This window comes from Gallus gallus, chromosome 18, assembly GCF_016699485.2.
Source record: "Gallus gallus isolate bGalGal1 chromosome 18, bGalGal1.mat.broiler.GRCg7b, whole genome shotgun sequence".
Taxonomy (NCBI): Eukaryota; Metazoa; Chordata; class Aves; order Galliformes; family Phasianidae; genus Gallus; species Gallus gallus.
Genome location: NC_052549.1, coordinates 4,662,464 through 4,684,842, shown reverse-complemented (window position 1 = coordinate 4,684,842; position 22,379 = coordinate 4,662,464). Strand labels below are relative to the sequence as shown.

At 42.9% G+C, this 22,379-nt stretch overlaps 1 protein-coding gene across 18 annotated transcripts in view; it reads right to left on the bottom strand.

Annotated features, from left to right (window-relative positions):
- The window catches only part of TNRC6C (trinucleotide repeat containing 6C), a 90,440-nt gene that overhangs the window by 4,046 nt on the left and 64,015 nt on the right, over positions 1 to 22,379 (bottom strand). For 11 of the 18 annotated variants that reach the window (XM_015295277.4, XM_046902110.1, XM_046902109.1 and 8 more), the window contains 15 exons: positions 21,695 to 21,775; positions 20,923 to 20,980; positions 20,573 to 20,718; positions 14,868 to 15,041; positions 13,468 to 13,614; positions 12,939 to 13,058; positions 11,596 to 11,679; positions 11,049 to 11,280; positions 9,255 to 9,422; positions 7,830 to 8,021; positions 7,534 to 7,677; positions 4,840 to 4,956; positions 2,616 to 2,810; positions 1,808 to 1,878; positions 994 to 1,133 (listed from right to left, as the gene is read on the bottom strand). In XM_015295277.4, coding sequence (XP_015150763.2) covers positions 994 to 1,133; positions 1,808 to 1,878; positions 2,616 to 2,810; positions 4,840 to 4,956; positions 7,534 to 7,677; positions 7,830 to 8,021; positions 9,255 to 9,422; positions 11,049 to 11,280; positions 11,596 to 11,679; positions 12,939 to 13,058; positions 13,468 to 13,614; positions 14,868 to 15,041; positions 20,573 to 20,718; positions 20,923 to 20,980; positions 21,695 to 21,775 — 2,069 coding nt within the window. The remainder of the gene's footprint in view (positions 1 to 993; positions 1,134 to 1,807; positions 1,879 to 2,615; positions 2,811 to 4,839; positions 4,957 to 7,533; positions 7,678 to 7,829; positions 8,022 to 9,254; positions 9,423 to 11,048; positions 11,281 to 11,595; positions 11,680 to 12,938; positions 13,059 to 13,467; positions 13,615 to 14,867; positions 15,042 to 20,572; positions 20,719 to 20,922; positions 20,981 to 21,694; positions 21,776 to 22,379) is intronic. The other 7 variants (XM_015295276.3, XM_040649649.2, XM_015295280.4 and 4 more) reach the window with 5 other exon arrangements.

Sequence of the window (22,379 nt, the reverse complement as noted above, 5' to 3'; positions counted from 1 at the left end):
TTGGAGCTTCATGATCCTTGAGGTCCCTTCTAACCAAGGCCATTCTATGACTCCATGGAACACAAAGCCAGCCGTGTGGTGCCCACCTCGCTTAGCCAACATACTCCACAGGAGACAGCCTGCACTCTACTTAAGGAATGATTTTTCACAGAACTTCAAGTTCGTTCTGAGGAAGTATTTCATCACTGCTGATCCTTCCAGCCCACAGAGGGGTTAGAATGAGATAAACTTTAAAGTCCCTTCCAACCCAACAATTCTACGTTTCTGTAATTCTATGGTACCTTTTGGCACCCCAACACTGTGCTGCTGGCTTCCAAAAATCCCACTGTATTTTGCCAGTCACCCTGCCAGCAAACCAACCGCACAGACTGCTAAGCCCCTGTCACTCAGAAATGGCAGGCCTGTCCTTGTCAGCAGTGTAACTATACGTCTGCTACAGCCTATTAAAAAAACAATTACATGGAAGCCTTCCACGTCACTGAGAATGTAAGGACCTTACCGTGTGTGTTTTTAATATAAGGACTCATCTTCAAAATCAGTTATCAATTTTTTGCTACCGGCATCGTTTCTCTTACCTGATGCACACATCTAAACTGATAGAACTAAGATGGGGTAATGTTACTTCACTGATTACTGAATGCAGCTTCGTGACATTTCATTAAGGATAGGTCATCCCTTATCATTTGGCCATGGAACAAACCATATTTCCTCTACAATCAGTGTTTTTAATCACACTTGTGCTACAAACCGTTGATAAAGAAAATTCCCTTCTAACTCTAAGCAGATAAGTGTTCTTTTGAAACACCAGGCTTCATATTCTTCCTATTTTTAATCCTCCCTAATGCCACTGATTGTATCACTCAAGTTCTCCAGCTCCTGCATACTATATCTATTAGTCCCATACAGCTAAAGAAACCCACTTTCTTGCTTAAAAAAGTGGGTTCCTAGATAAAACAGGCTTCATAACAGAACAAAAACAGAGCAGAAACATACATATGCAGAGACTTTTGGGCCTTGGCTGCTTCTTCCTTGGAACTGTATCGGACCACAGCATTCCCTTGTGTCAGGTTCAGGTGGAATGTTATTAGAGGGCCATGCTGCAAACACAGCGTCCGCAGTGTGGAGCCATCAATCTGGTCGGAGAGAAAGGGAAAAGGTTACCTGTGGTTCTGTGACCTCGCTTTAAATGCCTGCTGGCTGAACACATTTCAAAGCTGAAGAGTAAGCAGATGTGAAAGGAAGTTTGTCCTCCATAAGAAGAACTTCATTAAAGACTTGTCACTTCTAAAGACTTGCCTGAAGTCCGGTGCACAACACGTCCCAATTCACGTGATACAAACTGTGGCTATCATTAGAAGTCTACAAGTAAGTTAAAGGAAAAAACACACTGCTCATAAATTAACTCAATTTCCCCCAAGATCGCTTTGGATGCTTTGTAGCTTATGTCCTTCCTTGTGAATGATTCTATGGGGAGGACTGGAGGGTTTGACAGATTCAGAAGAAAGACAAAACCCCACAGGAAATGCAGATTTCACACCTCTGAATCTGCCTTAAGACATCATTCACCTCCAAACTCACACGTACAGAGATGGTGCATGCTGAACGGCTCATTACAGAGCCTTAAAGCTCTTACTTCATTTGACAGCACTTTAAAAACCTAACAGACTCCCTGTAGAAGACAGGAAATTGCAACACAGACAGAATAATTATTTTCCCCTCAAATGAGCCAAATCAGCCCAAGTGATAAACGTTATTATCTCCTGAACACAATAACTCTGCGTATCTCGCTACGTGCAGCTCCATTCACCTGGGGCGTGAGGTTGCGAAGAACCAGCCAGCTGCTCGTCCTCCCTGAGCTGTCAGTACTCCATGCAGAACCTGCAACACAAATTCCACAACAAAACGTTTCACCACGATGCAGACACAGCAAGGAAACTTATGGTGAATCACAGCATCCCGGCAAGCACTGGTTGTGCTCCAACTGAAGATACAAGGGCATAACCAGCAGCAAAATCTGCTCTTCCAGCTTCAGCATGGTGTTCTACAATGAGAAACTGGACAGGCTGGATGTTTATTGGTGGCATTTGGGAAACTGCAGTACTTCTGTAGCCACGTGGGTGAGCACAGTGTTCAGAGGGAGCTCTGGCACTAACGGTGTCTGACCACCAGGTGGGGTTTTGGTGAAGAAAATGGACAAAATGAATGGTAACAAGAGCGAAGAACATTTAATTTCCAGCTTGCTGAAAACGGATCAATAAAATAGTCAGGTGGATATATTAGGTGTAACACTTACTTTTGAAGCTGTCAATATTTCACTAATAAACATGATGTGTATGCTTCTATAGCCACAACCTGGTTTCTCATATTTGCATTTAGGCAAGACAATATAAAACAGTCTGCACAAAATATTACAGCATTCCCTGAGGGCCCTGCAATGCCATCAGGTCCTACATGGCTCACACATGTGTTCTGCACCCCAATGCCAGCAGGCCCTACACGTCTCACACGTGCCATGTACCACCTACCGGGTATTTCACTATTTTAAGACAGAAAACCAACCAACAATTACAAAAGGAAGGTGCAGTGGTGCTATGAAAGACAGAAGCCAGGAGTACCAGAGGAGTAAGAGCTGGTCCAGCCCAGGGGACTGGCACCCCACGTCGATGATGGCTTGGTGTTGGTTAAGCCCGGAGGTGGTCTGGTAGGAGCCGTAGTGTTTCTGGGTACCTTCCATAGTTCATGGGACAGAGAGGCTTGTGTGTGGGAGATTGGGCCGGAGGACCACGTAGACTTGATGTCTGACAGTTTACCTGCAACAGAAAATAAGAGATTTGTGTGTTTTCAGTTAGCAACGATGGTTAAACCAAATGGGATGGGTGATCAAGTTTCTGCACTGCTACATTACTGCAACTGTCCAAGAGGTGAAACAGCACCCTATTACCGACTCACTGCTGCAAGTCCTGCTCACACATAACCTCCTTACACAGGGATTTACACTTTCAAAGCATTTTCTATTTGCTGGCTTTAACACCACCTACTGTGTGCACAGTCCCCCTTTACAGAACACCTCTTTTGCTTTTCAGTAAAAGATGACGTGACTAAAAAAAAGAACCCAAAAAAACAGAAAATGAGTTCAAGTATTTGAAATCTCATTTCATCAAAATTACAGTGAAAGCCTTAAAGATCATCTCTCCGAGGTATAACAGAATGCAACCACTGCTTTTTCCCATGCAACTCGTTCCGTATAATATAAAGTAAGCAGCATATCCATACGTTCTTCTGATACATTATTAACATTTCAAAGATCAAAGATCAATACAAATTGTATTTCTGAACACTCAAATAACATGAATAACATGGAAGCCTTCAGGAGAGGAGCAGATCACAATCTGTCACTCTTTGTAACTTCTCACTGCTCAGTTTACTTCTATCAGTACTTAAACCACTTTAGTACCACTCCTGTCCAATCAGAGCTTTATCTAAAGTCATTAAAACAGAACTAAGAGTAACGAGTAGCGTTCAGCAGTGAGTTGCACAAATCTGATTGAAGGTGAAGATGCTGAACCAAAATCCTCCATTCACCTGTGAGGCACGTAGTTGTAGAAGCCTTTGTATAAGGAGCTCTAGCACCAGATTTACCAGTCACCAAATCACAGCCTCCATTATACACACTCTCAAAACCACCTCTGTTTATCATCCAACTCCATGGTTTCATATTGAATCATAGGAATTGAAGTGGAAGAGTTAAGCACTCTCCCACTTCTTTTGAGTTGTAGTGACAAAAATAACTGAACAGTGATGATGGTGACATTAACAAGGGGGAAAAAAGTGGTGGTTAAGGAGGTAAGTCTGAGTTTTAGAACTCAGAGCAGCTCAGCCTGCAACATAGCACACAATGCATGCACAGGTCAGATAGATGTTGCTATGTCACTAATTCTCATAGGGTTAGCACAAAGATTAGGTGAGACTGCAAAAAATACAAGTAAATAGAGCAGGAACGCACGGCAGATAAAAGAAAGCAAGCCATCCCTTTCTTTTCCTTTCAGTGAAGCAAAGCATTTCAAACAGAGCTTTTTTGCTTTGCAATCTGCAGTATGCCTTGGGAGGCTGCGGCTTCGTTTGTTCAAAGAAGTGGAGATTCTTCACTAATCAGATATGAAAACGGTAATACAATCCATGCAATAGGCCCTACATGTTTTTGTAATGGAACAAACAGGATATTTACATAGCCAGCTCGTTTTCCATGATTTGCAAGGAGAGAAAGCTCAGAATTTATTACTCCCTTATTTATTTCTCCTTAAGGAAGGGGACACATTAAGAACATACATTTCCTCTTGTGGAAGTTTTCCTCAACAGACAGAGCCCCAAGTCCAACCCCCATTCCCAAGCAGAGCATCCTCCTTGAGGTACAACGAAACCTTCTCCCGAGCTGAAGATATTTTACAGTTAGCAGTGAATTTGTGAACAAAAAAATCACATCAGCTCTCACTGGAAGGGTCCAGGACCTCGGCAGTAACTCTGTTGCTAAAGAACAGAACATTTCTCTGCAAAGTTGTAATGGAAATAGTCATTAAGACACCTCAGTGCCAATACAGAGTAATGGCATTTGGCATCAAGTGGAATAAATACATTTTCCTTAGCACACTTCCAGGCATAGCATACAATGCTCCCCAACAGAACCTCCAGAAATGCTGCCTACCTCGCACAGGACTACAAAGTGTGCTTCTGCCTATAGCAGCACCACTGTAATAACACGGACAGCACTTTCTAGGGCCTTTTTTTTTTTTTTTCTTCTCAGAATGCAGAGAAATGTGAAAGTAGGAAGGCCATTTTTCGTACCTGCAATGCTAGGTGCGGATGCAATGCTGCTGAAAGAGCTACTGTAGCCGGAGGCACTAAGCGGCCAGGCACTCGATGAAGGCAGCGTGGCATTCTGAGATGATGTTGGGGATGACCCTGCAGAACCAGCAGAGAAGCAACTAAGAAAGATGGGCATAATGATGTTTGGTGTGACACAAGCAAATCTATTATGTGCAAATACAAACCATGCAAGGCATTTTCCTTAATCAGCCTGGTCTCTGAAGTCTAGGAATGAAATGTTACAGAAAGCATGAGAAAGTGAAGCAGAAGTCTTTAGTAGAAGAGAAAAGATGGCATAGTAGTACACGTGTCAGTGCCTGTGCAGAAGATAAATTCTGCATTTCCTTTAAGACACCCAACTAAAAAAATCAGCATTACACTGTTCAGTCTCAAGGAACAGGCTCCATTAATAAGGGTGCTTCACTGGCTGACTCGAGCAATGACAACTACAGATGAGCATAAATGTGTATGATAAACTAACCTCTTACCATGGGTGATTTGTCCTAAATTACTTGAGGTAAGCACTTCTCCTATATTCTAATGCCCACAAACATCTTGCAGACTTTCAGTAAAGCAAGGATATATTTTAACCAACTCTTCTCAAACTAATAACATTAAATGGAATAGCTTGAAGCCATCTTGGTAAATCATTTACCATCTGAGCAGCTATCTAAGCACACGTACAATTTCCTTCCTGGCAGCAAATGAAAGAAACTGAACATAAAATAAAATATGTTCATTATAAAGACCAGAAGTAGTGCAGGTATTCTCTCCAGCCACCAACAAAATTAAGTATGTATCCCAGGTGACTTATCATTCCTGACATATGCAGGTACGCTGTGATACTGAAACATCTTTACCTGACTAAGAAAAACAGGTGAGCACTTTGGAAGAAGACAAAGTGGTCTACTGGGGCAGAACAGAGGAAGTTAAAGGACAATCTGAACCCTCACAGATCAACAAAAATCCAAAGGGCTACAAATACTCAACTGGAACAGAACCCAATGCAACCTCACCCTACCCAGACTCACTGTGCTCCTCGGGATGCATATACAGACATCAGACTCATGCAAAATAACTCTCTATTAAGGCCCTCTCTGGAAACAATCTACTCTCCGTGCAGACATCCCTGAGGAAGGCTGGGGGTAAAGAAATTATACCAGATTCAGAGCCCCATATGCCCAAAGAGCTGAAAGCAGCCCTGACTGCCCATGGCTGAGGCATCATTATCAACCAGGCCAAAACAACAACCAAACCCAACACTTTGGTTTTGCCTAAGCATTGCAGTGTAGCAGCCACAGTCTAACCCTGTTGTAGGGATTTCAGCTCTGTTAACACAATCTGTGAACACCACATTCAAGATGCAGTATTCAAAGAGCCTTTTCCAGGCAGGACGTCATGAAAATCCTCATCTCATTGGAAGGAATACCAGCAATGACAGAAACAAACACCCAGGTTACATGAGCATAAAGAAACAAACTCGGCAACCACACTTTGCATGAAAATTATACTATTCACGTTTAGCAAGATAAAAAGCCAGCAGGGTAAGGAAGCATATTACGGACCCCCAGCAGCCATTGCTTTTCACGTGGGATTCTGTCTCCCAACAGACTTTGCTCTGCAAAGATCATCTACATTGACTCTCTGCAAGTGGAGCAACTATTTCTTCATTCCACAGACAGATTATATACTGACAGGGCTGACGTGCACCCACATTCAGTAAAGAAGTAAGACCTGCAGAAGGAACATCTCAGAGGCGACTCAAAATCACTCAGGGCAGTGGAAAACCCTCCTCCCACCTACTTCACATCCCTTCACTTGAGCTAACACGTTCCAGAGCTGGAAACCAGTTTCTGACTGAACTCTGACTTACAGGCTTTGCAGATACCACAGACGTAGCTATCTACTGTAACAAAATCCTGACAGCTCCTTCTTGACAGCCTGATTATAATACTCCTGACCATATTAGAGTGTTTATTTTAATAGAGTATGCAGAACTTGCTTATTAAGGTACACTGATCACAATTAAACCAAGCCATCTCTCCACTGATCCCCTTCCAGTACATCTAGCTAGTAAGCCTGCTAGTCCCAGTGGCTTATTGTTCTCTTAGAGAATACTTTTAGTTCTGTCTGTCAAGACAAAAGGAGTGGAAATAGCACTGAGAAATTCTAGCTTACAACTTAATCCCTTTTTTTTTTTTCCCTTTTCTTTGATGGTTTTGGGGATAAAACAGCTCTAATTTATTTTCCTGAGTGATCTCCTAACAAAGCCACAATTACAATGATGGAAGCCTGCTGCCTCCACAAGCTGTGGGACTTTTATATTGTGACTTGTATTTCCTGAAGTGCAGGGGGTTGGTCAGAATGGAGGAAAGAATCTTGTTCAAAACAAGTCAGTAGGAATTATATATGTTATAAAAGCCTCCAGTGACCACAGAAGTTTGTATTACATCTCACAGCCCTCCTCAACATAAAAATATTTGCATTCCCAAGGAAAACCAGAACCCTCACAGTCCCATATCGTGTGCTGCTGGATTGAGAGTGAAAGTGCAGAGCAGAAGCTTCTGTGGATAAGGATTACGTGCACAAACGTCCTGCACTCGTGTTATAGGAAGTCAACTTTGTTGGAAAGAAGGAAGTAAATACAGACGTGAGAGTAACGTGTGTGTTTACCTCCACTCTTGAGGAGATAGCGATTAACATCCTGTATCGTGGTGTTTATGGTGGGCCCGGTTGGAACACTTCCAGGAGTAACATCAGGGTCATTTTCAGGATCAATATTCTGTAGTCCTTTCCATGGCACTCCTGGATGAAATTCTGTTCCAAATATAATACAAACAAAAGCACGTCAAGTCACCGTTCTCCAAAGTTTAGCCCTTCCTATCAGAAGGCACACGGACTCAATACATAAAATGCAGAGTGCACTCCAGTGACAGCAGTTGAACACAAACGCTTTGCACTTTTGTTACCTGGTGGCCAGTTTATGCTGGAGCCGTTGGAGATCTTATCACTATCGGTTTTGGCACGTGACCAGCTGTGAGGAACAGCTACGGGTGGGCTGGCGGGCGACTCACTGTTCTGAATCAGATCATACCGGCCGTAAGAGTCATCAATGGAGGACTTTCCCGGAGGACCAATACTTAAACCTCCAGGTATAGCACCTGTAATGAATGAAATGGGAAGGCTTTGTTAAGGAGCCAGACTCATTTGGGGTACGGAATTTCAGCAGTAAGTAATAAATAAAAGATATACACAATAAGCAACAGCCTCTGAAGCCTTACTAAGAATTACAGCTGTGAAGCACACTGCTGGTAAAATCTGGACTCTCGAGCTAGCAAAGGAAACTCAGGTTACTGCCAAAAAGAGGGCAGGAATTCAAATAATCACCATCAATTTTCCAAAAAATAGGAATTTGCTGAGGCAGCATGTTATAGAATATCATTGCAGGCACGTCCCCTTCTTGTCATTCTCTAGGTATTTGTTACTGACAGCACGGCAGAGCAATGCCCTGCTGGTCAAACCGAGGGATAAGGAGAAGTACAGGCAGTGGAAGCAGGGATGGGTTGATGGTCGTATCCAAAGAGCTGTGGCCAACAGTTCTACATCCAAGTGTAGGCAAAGCCACAAGTGGGGACCCCCATGGGACCATCTTGAGACCATTGCTGTTCAACATCCTAATCAATGACACAGACAATGGGATCAAGTGCACCCTCAGCACTTTGCTGATGACACCAAGCTGAGTGGTGTGGCTCATACATTAGAAAGGAAGAGATGCCATTCAGAGGGACCTGAGCAGGCTTGGAAAGTGGGCACATGAGAACCTAATGAGGTTCAACAAGGCCATGTGCAAGGCGTTGCACTTGGTTTGGGGCAGTCCCAGACATGTCTACAGAGTGGGAGAAGAACGAGATGATTTAGGGCCCATTCTAACCTAAGCCATTCCATGTTTCTGTGATTTGAGATATCGACAACAATTGGGCATTAGCAGTACAGGTATCTGCAGAAAAAGAAACTACCGTACGAGAGAAATAATTCATGCTGCTTATAATAAAAAACAGGATACAAGAGAGTTAACAGAGCATCGTGTCCTAACATAATATTTGCACATGCTGCAAACACTAACGGCTTGTTTTATTTGAACTCCATGTTCCCAGCAATAAAATTCCCTAAAGGAAAGAACCAGAAAGGACTGCGTGTAGCAAGTTCTATGTGCAAGAATTTCAATACCCTGCTGAATGTGGCTAGAGAAATCTTAAAAATGCCACCGTCTTAAAGGGTGCGCTGTACCATTTAACAGCACTCAAAGAATAGAGCAAAATGGGAAAAGAATGATCATTGCAATGTGACTCAAGTTCCAAAAAGCCCAACTGACCTAGAAACTAAGTGGGACGTACCGTGCTTGCTGGAGTTCTGGTCAAGAGAAGAAGCAGCACTAGACAGATTATCCATTGAGTTGGGGTGTGTCCACTGAGGAAGGCGAGACTGGGACTGAGAAGTGTCCTTCACTGACAAACCACCAGTAATGTCCATGTTATTTACATTCATGTTCGGGTTCAGTCCAGCTGAAGGAAAACAGGATGTTAGACATCCCTGACACACCGGAGGATTGGAAAACTTATGGAAAACTCTGCTTATCAATCCAGAGAAAAGAATTATTAACTATCATTTTTAGGTATTTGTACAGAGATTCATTATCCACGTTTTCAATCTACTCTCAGAACACTCATTTAGAATAGCATTCCTCTGAATTCATATTAAAACATTGCTAAAAGGAAAAAAAAACAAACAAGAAGGTAGGGATATATTTCATATCTGCCAGTATTTCTACTTGCAGTCTCTTTCCTTGTCCCAGCAAAGGCATTCTGAAAGAATGCACTGGAATGCTGAGTTTAAACCAGTGAAGAATTTGCAACATTCCATTGCTAAACCAAATTATTCCCAATGTCTCACCAGCACACTCCAGTCATGTCTGCCATTCTGTTTTGCTGGCAACACTTACAACATCTTCAAGTAATTAACTCAAAGGTAACACAGAGAGCTGCTTTTTGACTGAGCAGAGCAGGTATTCAACTACGTGAGTATATTCACAGAAGCAGATTGAAGAAAACCACCCCAATGGTTTTCAGAAAGTACATACATCATATGCAGGGAATCATTTCACTCTGTTTCAGGGACACAGATCTGGTCCTTTTGATATACACTCCTGCATGTTAGCAGATCACAGGAAGCTGATATGGTGAGAACCTCCCACACTCCACAAATTCTTTCGCCTTCTGATGCTCCCTGCTATAACAGCTCCCCATAGTGGTGAGAATCACCTTCTTAACTTCCGAATGGAAGACAGAGCTTGGCAATTCTATCATATGCAGCATAAACAGAGGCACGAAGACATTACATTAATTCCCCCACGTCACCAACAAAGCCTATGGCATACAGCAAACAGTCATGCAGAACAGGTCTGAAGGGTTGCTCTGTCACCATCTCAAGGCTCTGAGTTTGAGTTTGTGTATCACCTACCACAAAATGCATAGTGAAGAAGATTTCACAAAATTCCCGGACAACTTTTTCCAGTATCCTACTTCCAATGGAGCAAATAAACGATTCTGAACGTTTAAGGATCTCTTTTTATCCAATACAAGCCGATTACCTCTTGCATTAACAACACGCAAGTACCACTTCTTGGAAGCTAGCTTTTATGTTTTTGAAGATGTCTCTTGAATCTTTAAATTGACCAAAGAATTGCATTTTGAACTCCTAAACATCCCATCATCTCCACAACACTCTGCATTCCATCAAACCCATCTGGATCTGTCTTGAAATACATTGACCAAAGCTGATGATTCACCAGTCCTGATTAGAGTGGAAAGGAGATTTCAAGTGACTGTTTATAGATAATATTTGTGCATTTTACGACACTATGCTGTTAAATTTTCGTACTTAATTCATGAAGGGCTACATACCTAGGTAAGTAATTAGCACATCTTCTGTTTTGCAAAGCATAGGTCACCAAATACAGATCACCAGCATCAAAACTACGGTTTTGTTCAGGCATTTCAACAACATTTAATGTGCCTTTATTTTGTATTTCTCTACTGATTGTACTGTAGAGCTTGTACTGGAGGATACAGTAATGACAAATACTCCCTCTGCCTTTTGCATATGGAACTGCTTTGAGCAAGGACACATACCAAGAGGGTAAGGAGCAAAGGTGTTCGGTGAAGACTGTTGCTCTTTGGTCTGCAGGTCAGGAAGGCCGGGAGCCTGGGGATGGGGTGAAAAGCTATCCATGGCTGATTTGCCTGCAGAGGGGTGCAAAGATAGATGTGGAGGGGGAGGCTGCTGCTTCATAAGCAGGGCCTGGGCCAGCTGGCGCTGGTGCTGCTGGATCTGCTGCTGCATGTTATTGATTGTACGTGCAACCTGGCAACAAAAGAGAACAAATCAGTAACTGCTCAATTCGCGATGACTTAAGATTTCCTATGCCTTTTTCTACACTTAAATAGACCTCTTTACAAATAAAAATTGACTCAATTAAGTGCTGAAGAGCTTTCCTCCAATAACTCAGTGCTGTGAAGTAGCTTTATCCCCCCAGCACTCTTACCCTCCCAGCACTCAAATCATGCACTACATTATTGTTCCTAAGGATGCCCTAACTGGTTTGCTATAATGTTCAATCTCTTTCAAGCTTTTGAAACCAAACTCTGATGGTGAAATTGAATTGGTAACCAAACCTACTTGCTGCTCCTGTTGTCTCATGGGTCCGGAAACATTACGCTGAGCCTGTAACATCTGCTGCTGGATTTGTAAACGTTGGTACGCCTACGGGACGGAAACCAGAGGTCAGAGAATCTAATATATACAAGAAGCCAAACAAGCTTGCCTGAGCTGATCTGCTGTGATATGCAATAAAGAAGGAGCCTCGGAGTTTTCTAATGAAGCAAATGTAACGATCTTGTTAAGAATGTACTGCAAAAGGCATCTGTTTAAGTTCAGCACTGTTTCTCTTTAGATCAAACAGGCTACTGAGTAAGTTCATCAGCAATAAGGATTCATTTCATATAGGAACATGCTTTCCTTCTGGAAAGTGTGCCAAACAAAGGATGAAATAAAACGTAAGATTAGAATGTTATCCAAATTGGGTAAATATCAACAGTTATTTTGTATTCTGACTTTTTTTTATTCTGATAGCACATTGCAGTTCATCAGTTGTGCAGCTCTACTCCAGAAAAAGCCCACCACTTTATTGTCATTAACTGGGCAAGGGATCATTTCCCTGAATCATCTGAATTCCAAATCCAGAGGATTTCTGTACAGGTATTTCCCAAGTAGCTTTGCCCTGTCCAACCAATGCCAGTGCATCAGTGCTGTGCTTCTCAAAACTGGGACATATGATCAGAAATGAAATACCAAATCTTGTTACTAAGAGAAGGCTTAGACTAGCACATGACATCAGTAAGGAAGGTAGTTTGTGAACCACACTTTTATATTTAATACGAGCAAATACTAACATACTGCCAACATAGAATATAACTTTTAAAGAAACCCACAATATCTGATTAAATAAAACATATATTTGCAAATGTAGCAAAGATACACAACTTTCCAAAAACAAGCAGTCCTTACAGTGTGACTAACATTCACACCATTCATTATGGGAAATGCACCACGCACTTAATTGTTCAGTGAGGTAACTGAATGCAGTTCTTACACAACTCAGGTGACCGACACTGCCAAGGATTCTGTCTTGCTATGTTTTGACACTCATTTCCCAGTTGGTCAATGAGTTGCACGTGTTTGACTGAAACAGGCAGATTTAGTGCTGTTTGATAACATACAGTTGCAGCAAGACAACGGACTTTTTAGTTCCCTTGATATGCTGTAAAGGATAATTATTCCACAAAGCCTGAGGCAAAAACCATGGTTTTGTTCCTTTGAAAAGGAGCTCTTCCAAAGAAATCACTATCTAATTGCTTTAAATATCTGCCACGTCCATTTAAAGCTTCAGTTGCTGTTCTCTTATTTTACCTTCATGCCTTCCATGCAGATTTAGAGCTTACTTGCCAGGTTTTCACACTTACCAGCTGCAGCTGATAGAGCTGGTTCAACATCGTCATATGCTGAGGATTAATTGGCGAGGTTAATAGTGCAGGGTTGAGACCAATGTTTTTTGCTGCAAACTGCAAAAGCTGTGCTTGAACCTAAGGAAGAGCAGTGAATTAAGCACTGTATACTCACTTTTAACACTGTGTAGCTGTGTAAGATGTAAGGAAGAGTCACAAGGCATCAGCTGAATAATATTACTACTGTATAATTGTGTAATAAATCATAAAAAAAATTAACAAGGGGCTCTAATCCAGGTCTTAGTAACAATTCTCACATGTGTATTTACAGAAAGTGGAAGAGAAAAAAAGAGAATAAAGTGCTCAGCTTTCTAGGAACGCTGCAAAAAGGAGTGAGAGAATCTGCACACACAGGTAACACACAGGGAAGAACACTTCACCACACAACATGCTTAATGGCTGCAGAGCCTCAGGATCATCACAGAATGAGAAAACATGGGGGAATTCCAGGAAAAGGGAAAACCTAAGGCTGGAAGCTCCATCTCACCTGAGGGGATAGAAACTGAGGCACTTGAGCACGAAGACTAGGCTGGGATGAATTAAGAGGTTGCACTGGCGGTTGCTGCGGCTGTTGCATGGTCCTGGCTTGTGCTGCTCCGCTATTGCCAAACATACCCAGATTGCCACTCGGTATCTGCAACAGGACAAGAAGGACATCGGCCTTGAAACACATCACTCAACACAGAAGCTCAGAGTTCCTTATCTGTGCAGTCTTCATCCTCAGTGACTACGACTGGTACAGATAATCCAGGACTGTTCTGGGAGAAGCCTTATTGACACCAGGGCTCAGAATCAGGCACTGCAATCACTACCATACACCCAGCAACACCCCAAACCTGCCAAAACTTTGTACAGCTGTCAGAACAAAAGGCAGCTGAAGGTGAAGATCTCTTTCATAAGGATGCATAAGGCTGGAGGTCACAGGATGAACAATGAGAAGTACTCACAAAAATATTTGCATTTATGCAGGAAGGAACAGGAGAATGAAGTCATTAAACTCACATCCTCATCATTAAGCTATCTAGGCAGTTTTTATACATATTCATTTTACAAATCCACTGATAATAGATGTGCTATTAGAGCTGCCTCCGCTCCTCATATGCGTAATGGGCTGTAAGTGCTGAACAAGTACTGCCTTTAGAAAACTAACTGAGTATATGCATAATAAAAGCCACAACAGAACTATACATATATATATATATCTTTCTTTTTCTTATTTTAACTAGTACTTCAATTTATACAGCAAAAATAACCTCTACACAAGCAAGAGTAGTTCATGACCTCTCCATCTCGTTCTGTTTATGAACCTTCCCCTTCGCCTCCTCTCCCTTCTCTTGTCCTTTCATTATGTTCTATCCAGGGGCCAAAACTTCCCTCCTGCACGATGCTGTGTTTGACCAGAGAAAGCACAGCTCCTTTCCTACCACCTGTCAAAGCTGTGAGCTGTCTTGACTTTTATGACACGAATAAATAAAACCGCATCACTTCTCACCCATCTCATCACTGAATAATTATGCCAGCCAGGAAAGATGAATTAGAGCAATGTCTCTGTCTTAAAGTCTGTGACAATTAGCAGCGCCTCAAAAAAGAAACCTCACATCAATCAAGGTTGAGCTACACCAGAGCTTGCTGGTATAAATCCATAATACTACAGCCTCTTCTCAATGGATGCGTGTAATTAGCAGGCTAATTACAACCAAGCAGTTGTTTTATGTCCTATAAAGTGAAATGTTTACACAGCAGGTAGCTTCCTCACTGATATTTCAAGTGAACAAAGACTCTGTGCACATTTCCAGTTCAAAGCCCCATTTCCAAGGGGAAGGGACAGGCGCGAGCTGCCAGTCCCAGAGCTGCAACTCAAGCTGTGACCTCCCTGAACAGCCTTACCTGTCGAGAAGAATTCAAGTTTTGCATGCCCAGCCCTGAGGCAATCCCGCCCAGGGTCTGATTAGGGAGTGCACTGTTTGAAAGGGGGAGCTTCAGGCTTGGTGAAGGCAAAAATGGTGAAGTAGTGGGCTCTTCCACTAGGCCGCCATCCTGATTGGAGAAAGAAAGGGTGAGCTGCGTGCAGTGCCCAGGAGTGAGCAGCGCACAGAACAGTTGCCCATGGGAACAGAAAGGGGCGTGGATGAGTAAAAAACATACGTATGTGTGTGTGTATTAAAAAAGAAAAAGAAAGAAAAAAAAAGAGATATGAATGATGGGAATGAAAAGCATGGGGTGAAGGAAGAAGAGAAAGAGAAACAGCATTAAGGTACTGTTTTTCTTTACTTTGTCGCACTTAATCCACAAATGCACAACCACCCTCTTCCACCTCCCAGCAGGAAAGGAGGGCTCGAGCCATCCAGAGCCCCGGGCAGCCCCCCCCTAAAGCTGGGATGGGGAGAGACCCCGCAGGGTTTGGGGAGGTCTGCATTACTCTGCTGAACTCCCCGAGCAGAGCACAGGCAGGCAGTGCAGTGCTCCTGCTAACCCTGACAGGCTCCATAGGTGAATCTGACACCAGCCTGCATTTGGTTCCACATCACAGCTCTGTTTGTACGAAAACATTTTTGCATTAATCCCTTTCCCTAACTCAGACACATGAGCCTCTTTTAATATTCTCATAGCTGTGACTTATTAATATCCATTCTGAAACACTACCGCACCCACGGAGCACAGAAATACTTCAAGCCAACGCTGATAATGCTGTCTGTGTGGCTGTGCTAGGAAAGCCATGAAGGCGCTGCCCAAACCCCCAGGAGGAGGCACATAAAGAGCCCCTCTCCTAACGGGGCTGCAGGGAACCAGGGTTGAACACGGATGTGATGCACATAAAGCAGCCCCGGTGGGGGCCGAACAGCACAGCAGATAACACAGCACATCCCATAATCCCCAGTCAAACAGGTAGCTGTGTGGGCAGCGCTGCGGTGGCACTCAGCTCTCTCATGCTGGGCTTTGATGTGTGGGCAGCCCGCAGCAGGCACCATCAAACAGTGCTGCTGTACAAAGCACGGCTCCAAACGCAGGCAGAGGGCAAAGCCTGCTGTTTTTCAAGCAATGTTTGCAGTGCAAAGAAAGGCCTTTGTATAGGTGGAGAGCTGGGTTAGATCACAGCTAGTTAGAATCAGGTTAAATCCAACCCTCCTTTGTTAGCAAAGCAGCCCTGTCCTCGTAGCAGATAGCCAAACAAACGACCTCATGCAGGAGGGATGGCAGGAAATTTCACGCCCTAAGTTCATCTTGAGAAATGCATTTCCAGCAGATCTCCTTTGATGCAAAGAAAGTTTCTCTGCTATGGGGCACACTGACACCTGACATGCTATCTGACTGTCCTAGGGGGACACTGACACTTTCTAATGATATCCCCAAGGCCTTTCAGCTCAAGATATTTTACATTCTACTGGACATCAGTCACACTCTACAAACAACTGCAGCTTGCATGACAGTAACAGGTTCAAGGATTTCTCCTCAGATCACAGACATGTGTTTCCAGTTCTGCCCCTCTCTGTTTAAAGTGGAAATCATTTCAAGCTCCGTGTGCGCTCTCTTTCAGGTGCCAATGTTCCCTTTGTGAACAGAACTACTGACCAAAAGAGACCAATGCATTCCCTTCCAGTGCTCCAGATTACTCAAATATTGTCCCACTGATATTCTTTTCCCCCCTTCTGGAATTAGGCAGTGCTGGGGGAGGTGGAGGACAGCCATGCTAGAAATATGGGCATCTGATTTCTGCTCTGTTCTGCTCCAGACCACTGTCACCTTGAGTGTGTTCTCCGGCTGACCTACAGCACGTGTCTTTGGCTTTGTTTCCAACACGCTGTTTGAATTCACTTGGGTTTCATTTTCTGATTTTGAACTTATTGCAAGAGGCAGACTGCAGCACAGCTCTGCGCCCTACAGCTGGGGCTGAAATCAATTCATTTTGCATTGAGTATTCAGCCATTCTCAATCCAAATCAGGTGATACCTTCACTGCAGACAGTGGTTTGGTACCCATTATTTTGCAGACTTTTTCTGCACTGTTTCTTGAGAAGTAGTATTTTCTAACCCAACTTTTCCTGCCCATCTCTCTTCAGTGATGCTCTCACAAATAGATGTTACGTTTCTCCCCGAGGTGAAACAATTCAGCAACCCCCCTGCATATGAATTGTCAAAATGATGCTCAATCCAGCACTGCACTTAACTTCATGGAAGGGACTTGGCAACGCTGCACAATGCTACCAGAGGCAGTATTTCCTTCTACGTTTATTGAACACAACACACCATTCCTTATGCCCAACAAAACATTACTTTCAGGACACTGGGAGGTCTCTCATGACAGTCCCATGTACCAGATATGACAGAATGCAAGCACTGTTAAGATATTTCAGTGCTATGGGCAATTTAGCAGAGGATTCCTGGACCCCTCAGCAGTCACCTGCCCATAACAACTGTCACTTCATGAACGAAGGACCTGCTTAAGGATGAAATACCTCATCTGTTATCCCAAAGACAAAAAAACTGACACTCAGGAGCGACAAGTGGGACCAGCATGTGAGGAAGAGGCTGGAAAAAAAGCCAACAAACGCTATATTTGAATTAGAAACGGGAGAACAGTGCAGACAAGTAGAGTGCTTGTGGAAAACCATGACTGTAGTCAACAGCCAGCAAGACTTTTATACCTCAACAGCAGAGAAAAAGAGCAGATCGAAGACCAAAACAACAGTGAAAGAGGGGCTTAATTTCCAAGGAGAGAATTTCCTGCACCCTCAAGAATTTGGGAGGATATTTGCAAGCAGCATCAGGCCAAGGAAGACAGGATTCTGTGCCAGTGATATGTGAGAAAGCATAAAGAAGGGAAGGTAGAGGTGAGCAGGAGGGTCAATGAGTCCACCGTGGAACCTCTGGAGCCCTGCAGAAGGTGATCCTGAACTAACGCCAAGGATGGCTGATGCTGCTTCTCTTCAGGAAGTTCACCTGACTTTTGACCACATACTAAACCACAAGGAACAAAGTATATGACAAAATAGAACACACCAAACTTGAGTTGTAGTGCTCAGGAGTGGTACCCAAGACCAAGCCCAGACAGTTTCAGAAAAAAAGCCTATGAAATACACTGGATTTATTTCTGCTATCCTTCAGGATGCTGCCAGGAACACCTTACATGCACTTCTTACAAATTTGATGTCTCTAGAAGACATCATGTAACATCTTCAAGCAAACCTGATGCCCAAGTACAGCATGCCTGCCACCAAGAATAAGGTAACGTGGTTCAGATCACGTATCAGGGAACTGCCAGGCTGGATTTTTGCTTTCTCAAAGCCTCTGGATTTTCTCCTTCCTCCATTTATGGTGCTACAGAGCAAGATAATTTCCTGAAAAAATAATATAATTACCAAAGCCCTGAGTGCCAAAGACTGACTCAATGCAACACAGAATGAAGAATACAAGAGTTAAGTGCAGACAGAATCAGCTGATTGAGGCAGCAATGAGCACAGTAACTTAGCTTACAACTTCTTGAAGAAGAACTTTGCATAACTCACGGAAGACTAAAGCTGTGGAAAAGGATAAGGGCAAGACAACAGGTAAAATGAGGAGTGTCAGCTAGACTGCTTTGTGCAGCTGTGGCACCAACCACGGAAAAGATGACCCGATCAGAAAGAGAGGCAGCTCCAGGTTTGTGCTCTGATGCATTACCCTGAAGGGCAAAAAGGCTCTGGAGAAGAAGGGCTCCTCCAGTAGCATGAGATGTAAATACGGAGAGAATACCATAGGGAAAAAAGAATCTATTCTTAGTGAAGAAGCTGTATTTGTTTAATTCACTTAGCAAGTTGTTCAACACTAACAAATATAGTTTGGGATTATTTCCTTTGTCATACTGAAGTCACTGTGACAGATTATGCCTAGACTGACAGATCTTACGTGCTGTATGAATACTAATCATTCTAGTGCTCCCTTCTCAATACTTGTGTTTAACATATGTTTCCATCATTATGCGTTATGCTGCACATAATACACCCCTCCCTTCTGCAATACATTTACTGCACAAGATATTGCTTTTTAAGAGAAGAAATGCTAGCTTGCAAGCATGCACTAATTCTGTGCCCTCCATGATGAGGGGAATCTTTCAGTTAACAGACTTGCTGAGGGTGGACGCAAACAAATAGTTTGGCTATTGTTAAGAATGAATTTCAAGTGGCAGGAAGAGAAGAAGAGCCAGGTAAAGCCTCACACGTTAGGGAGCAAGGCTGTGATGGACACACAGTGATACCTCGTCTTTGGGGAGCCCCAAAACAACAAAGGTTATTATCCCCCAAAAGCAGAAAAGCACTGTTCTAATTTATAACCTTTGGAGGAAATTGCTATGGCACTGTGACAGCATCTGAACCATCACAAGGAGTTTTGGTATGTATGGACCTTCGTATAGAAGCTCGTTTTTATTAATATAAATAGCCCATAATTACATAAGACACTTTTGTGTTTAATCAAATTAACTCTTTTTACAGGTTGCACTGTATCAGAAGAGGAGCACAGCAAACTGTTTTGACTGATGACAGCAGAAATGCTACCAGCTGGCACTCAAAGGTCAGGGTTTTTTTAGGTGTCCCAGCACAGTGCCATGCTGATTTTCTTAATACAATCCTTGGGATCCTGCCACAGCTCACACCTTAACTTTAACCACAGTGCTATACTTAGGACTGCAAGAAGGGTGGACGATTGGAAAGAATGATTATTCCTGTGAAGTTTTTAATACGGTCTGTTAACAAGACTAGGAATCATTCCTGCCTCACATCCTGTAAATAGCTTATGTAAAATGAACTGGTTTCAGCACGGCATGAAAAATAAAATAACATCAACTTCTACAAACATTTCAGATAACTCAAGAAATAAAGACTGGCACCACAGAATGCTCACTCCTATGAACAATTCTGGGTGGGAGGGATTCTGAGGTGTTTTGGTGAGTCTATTTGTAGGACATTGCGTCAGGTTGCCACTCTCATTACCTACTGAAGAACTGGCTGCACCTTTCCCTACATTCTGTTCTCTGGGCACTTTGAATCTTGGACACCACTAAGGCCTGAACCCTCCTCATTCACTGCACAGGGCTGGAAAATTTGTCATACACGACCACAGAAAAGGAAGCTCATCTGAGAAGCTGTTTACGACCGTGTCTGCTCTGTGACTTAAAAATACCTCGGCTCCTCATTCCTGCCTTGTCTGAAATACCGAAGCAGCTCAAATTGAAAACGAGAATTAGAAGCCTTTCTTGAAGATTTCGACCTTGACTGTATGTGAGAATTAACTTGGGCAAGGGCTGCTCTGACTGCCAGGACTCGGAGGGTGCAAGGCTTTCCCCACTCCATTTCTTTGTTTTTTCTCATTTCTGTTTCCACCCCATTACTGATTTCTTAGGCTTTCTTTTTCACTGTAACACTGGGAATGACAATTACTTAATTCTGTGTGGGAATCAAATCAGTGGTCCCTTCCAAAAGGACTAAATTCACCCAGAATTAAGAGAGAAGAAAACACCACATTCCTCTTTACAGCCTTCTAAGTACTCAGTAGGATTCAGTGCTGTTTCTCCAGTGTACAGTTGTAACCTGCATACCATACTCATACTTCTGAACCTACCTTGTCAAGGAAGGTGGGGCGGTCCATGGAAGACTCTTTGGAGATTGGTGGTGGGCGGCAGCCAAGGGGTTTGGTGACCATTCCATTATAGTCGGTCACTCCCATTCCACGCTTGTCCATTTCCACCTTCTTTTCCAGCAGAGCACCTTCAGAGAAAAGGAAAATGGATTCAAGGAGGTGGCACAAAGGCAGTGAATTTGCCAGCATCAGTGCTTCCTGCTTACAAAAGCAAAAACACCTTCAGTAAAAACACCTCATCCAACTGAACTGGACAAGATCAAATGCTCAGAACCATGAACTTTGGGTATGTTGCTTTAGAGGTAAAAAAAACCAGCTGCAGAGACACTTACTCATGGCCTGATCGAGATTCATATTGTTGCTCTTCAAGGCCTCTTCCGCTGGTTCTCTCTGTCAAAAACACAGCTCATGTTAAGAGACAAACTAATTGTGCTTAAAAGACTTCAAAGAAAACTGACCAAACATATCATAGTTCTGGATTTAGTATTTACTCAGTGGCACAAATAATATCTGCATGTGTTTTTCTTCTGCTTTTACTAATTCTCACAGCAGTTCAATTTAAGTATGCACCACTTCTACAAGGCCAAACCACAGTCTTCTGCTATTCCAATTTCTTCCTGTTTTCTATGGTTAACTTAAACATGACTGTTACATGCCCTTCCTTAAAAAAATAGCTTTATTCTCGTTTCATCTATTTAATAAGGAATCATTACTCAACTTCAAAGTAATACCATAAAGCTCTCAGTTTTCTAAGTTCTATAAATATCATCAAGCCATCTCAGAGAGCACTCTGCTTGCTTACGACAGATTTCTGAAATTGAAGTCAATTTCTAATAGTGTAACACAACTGCTTCCCAGCCTGAAGAAGACATCATCTTTCTGTTACATTCCGAAACACTGAAAGTAAGTCCAAGCTCCCCATCCCTGCAGGCATTCCAGGCCAGGCTGGATGTGGCTCTGGGCAGCCTGGTCTGCTGGTTGGAGACCCTGCACATAGCAGGGGGGTGGAACTGGATGAGCACTGTGGTCCTTTTCAACCCAGGCCATTCGATGATCCTAACAACAGCTAAGCCCCAGGTATGCTGAGCTATGAGCACTACTCACAGGGAAGCCCATATCTGTGAGCTGTTTTATCAGGCGGTTCATGATCCAGGCCTCATCTTGCTTGCTAGATGTCTTCATGCCCTTGGTAAACAAGCAGGAGATTCCATTAACGGTTGGCTTCCCATACCCGTACTAGTGAGATGTAAATCAAGTACACAAGCAGTTTTTCTTATTAATAGTACATACTATTGCAAGATGTATCAGTACATTCATTTAAAAAAGTATTCAGAACCCTACAATCATTGCAACTTCATTTCCCTTCCTCTACAAATCACCCAAACTCTGTCTCACTTCATCAGATGTTCCATTTCCCACTTCCTATTTGATTTGATGACCACTGAATTAAAGCCACCTTTGAATTTAAGTATTTCATGGTAATCTTTGGCAGAGAACCACAATGAAATAAAAAATCTGACAAGCTTGACTGAATCATTACGCTGATCACAGCCTGTGTTGGCTAATGGATTAATAAGTGGAGTGATTAAATGCATTCCCCATTTCTTTAAGATCTAGGCTGCCCCTGTCCTGAAATGAGGCACGTGCAACAGAAGATGTTCTAATGTAACTGGGTATGATTTTGCTTAAGCGTGGCATCAGTACAAAACTGCTCCCTCCTCATACCTATACAAATCTTAAAGTTATCCACTTGCTTCTCCAAACAGAAAATAGGTATTTTTTGCTGGAC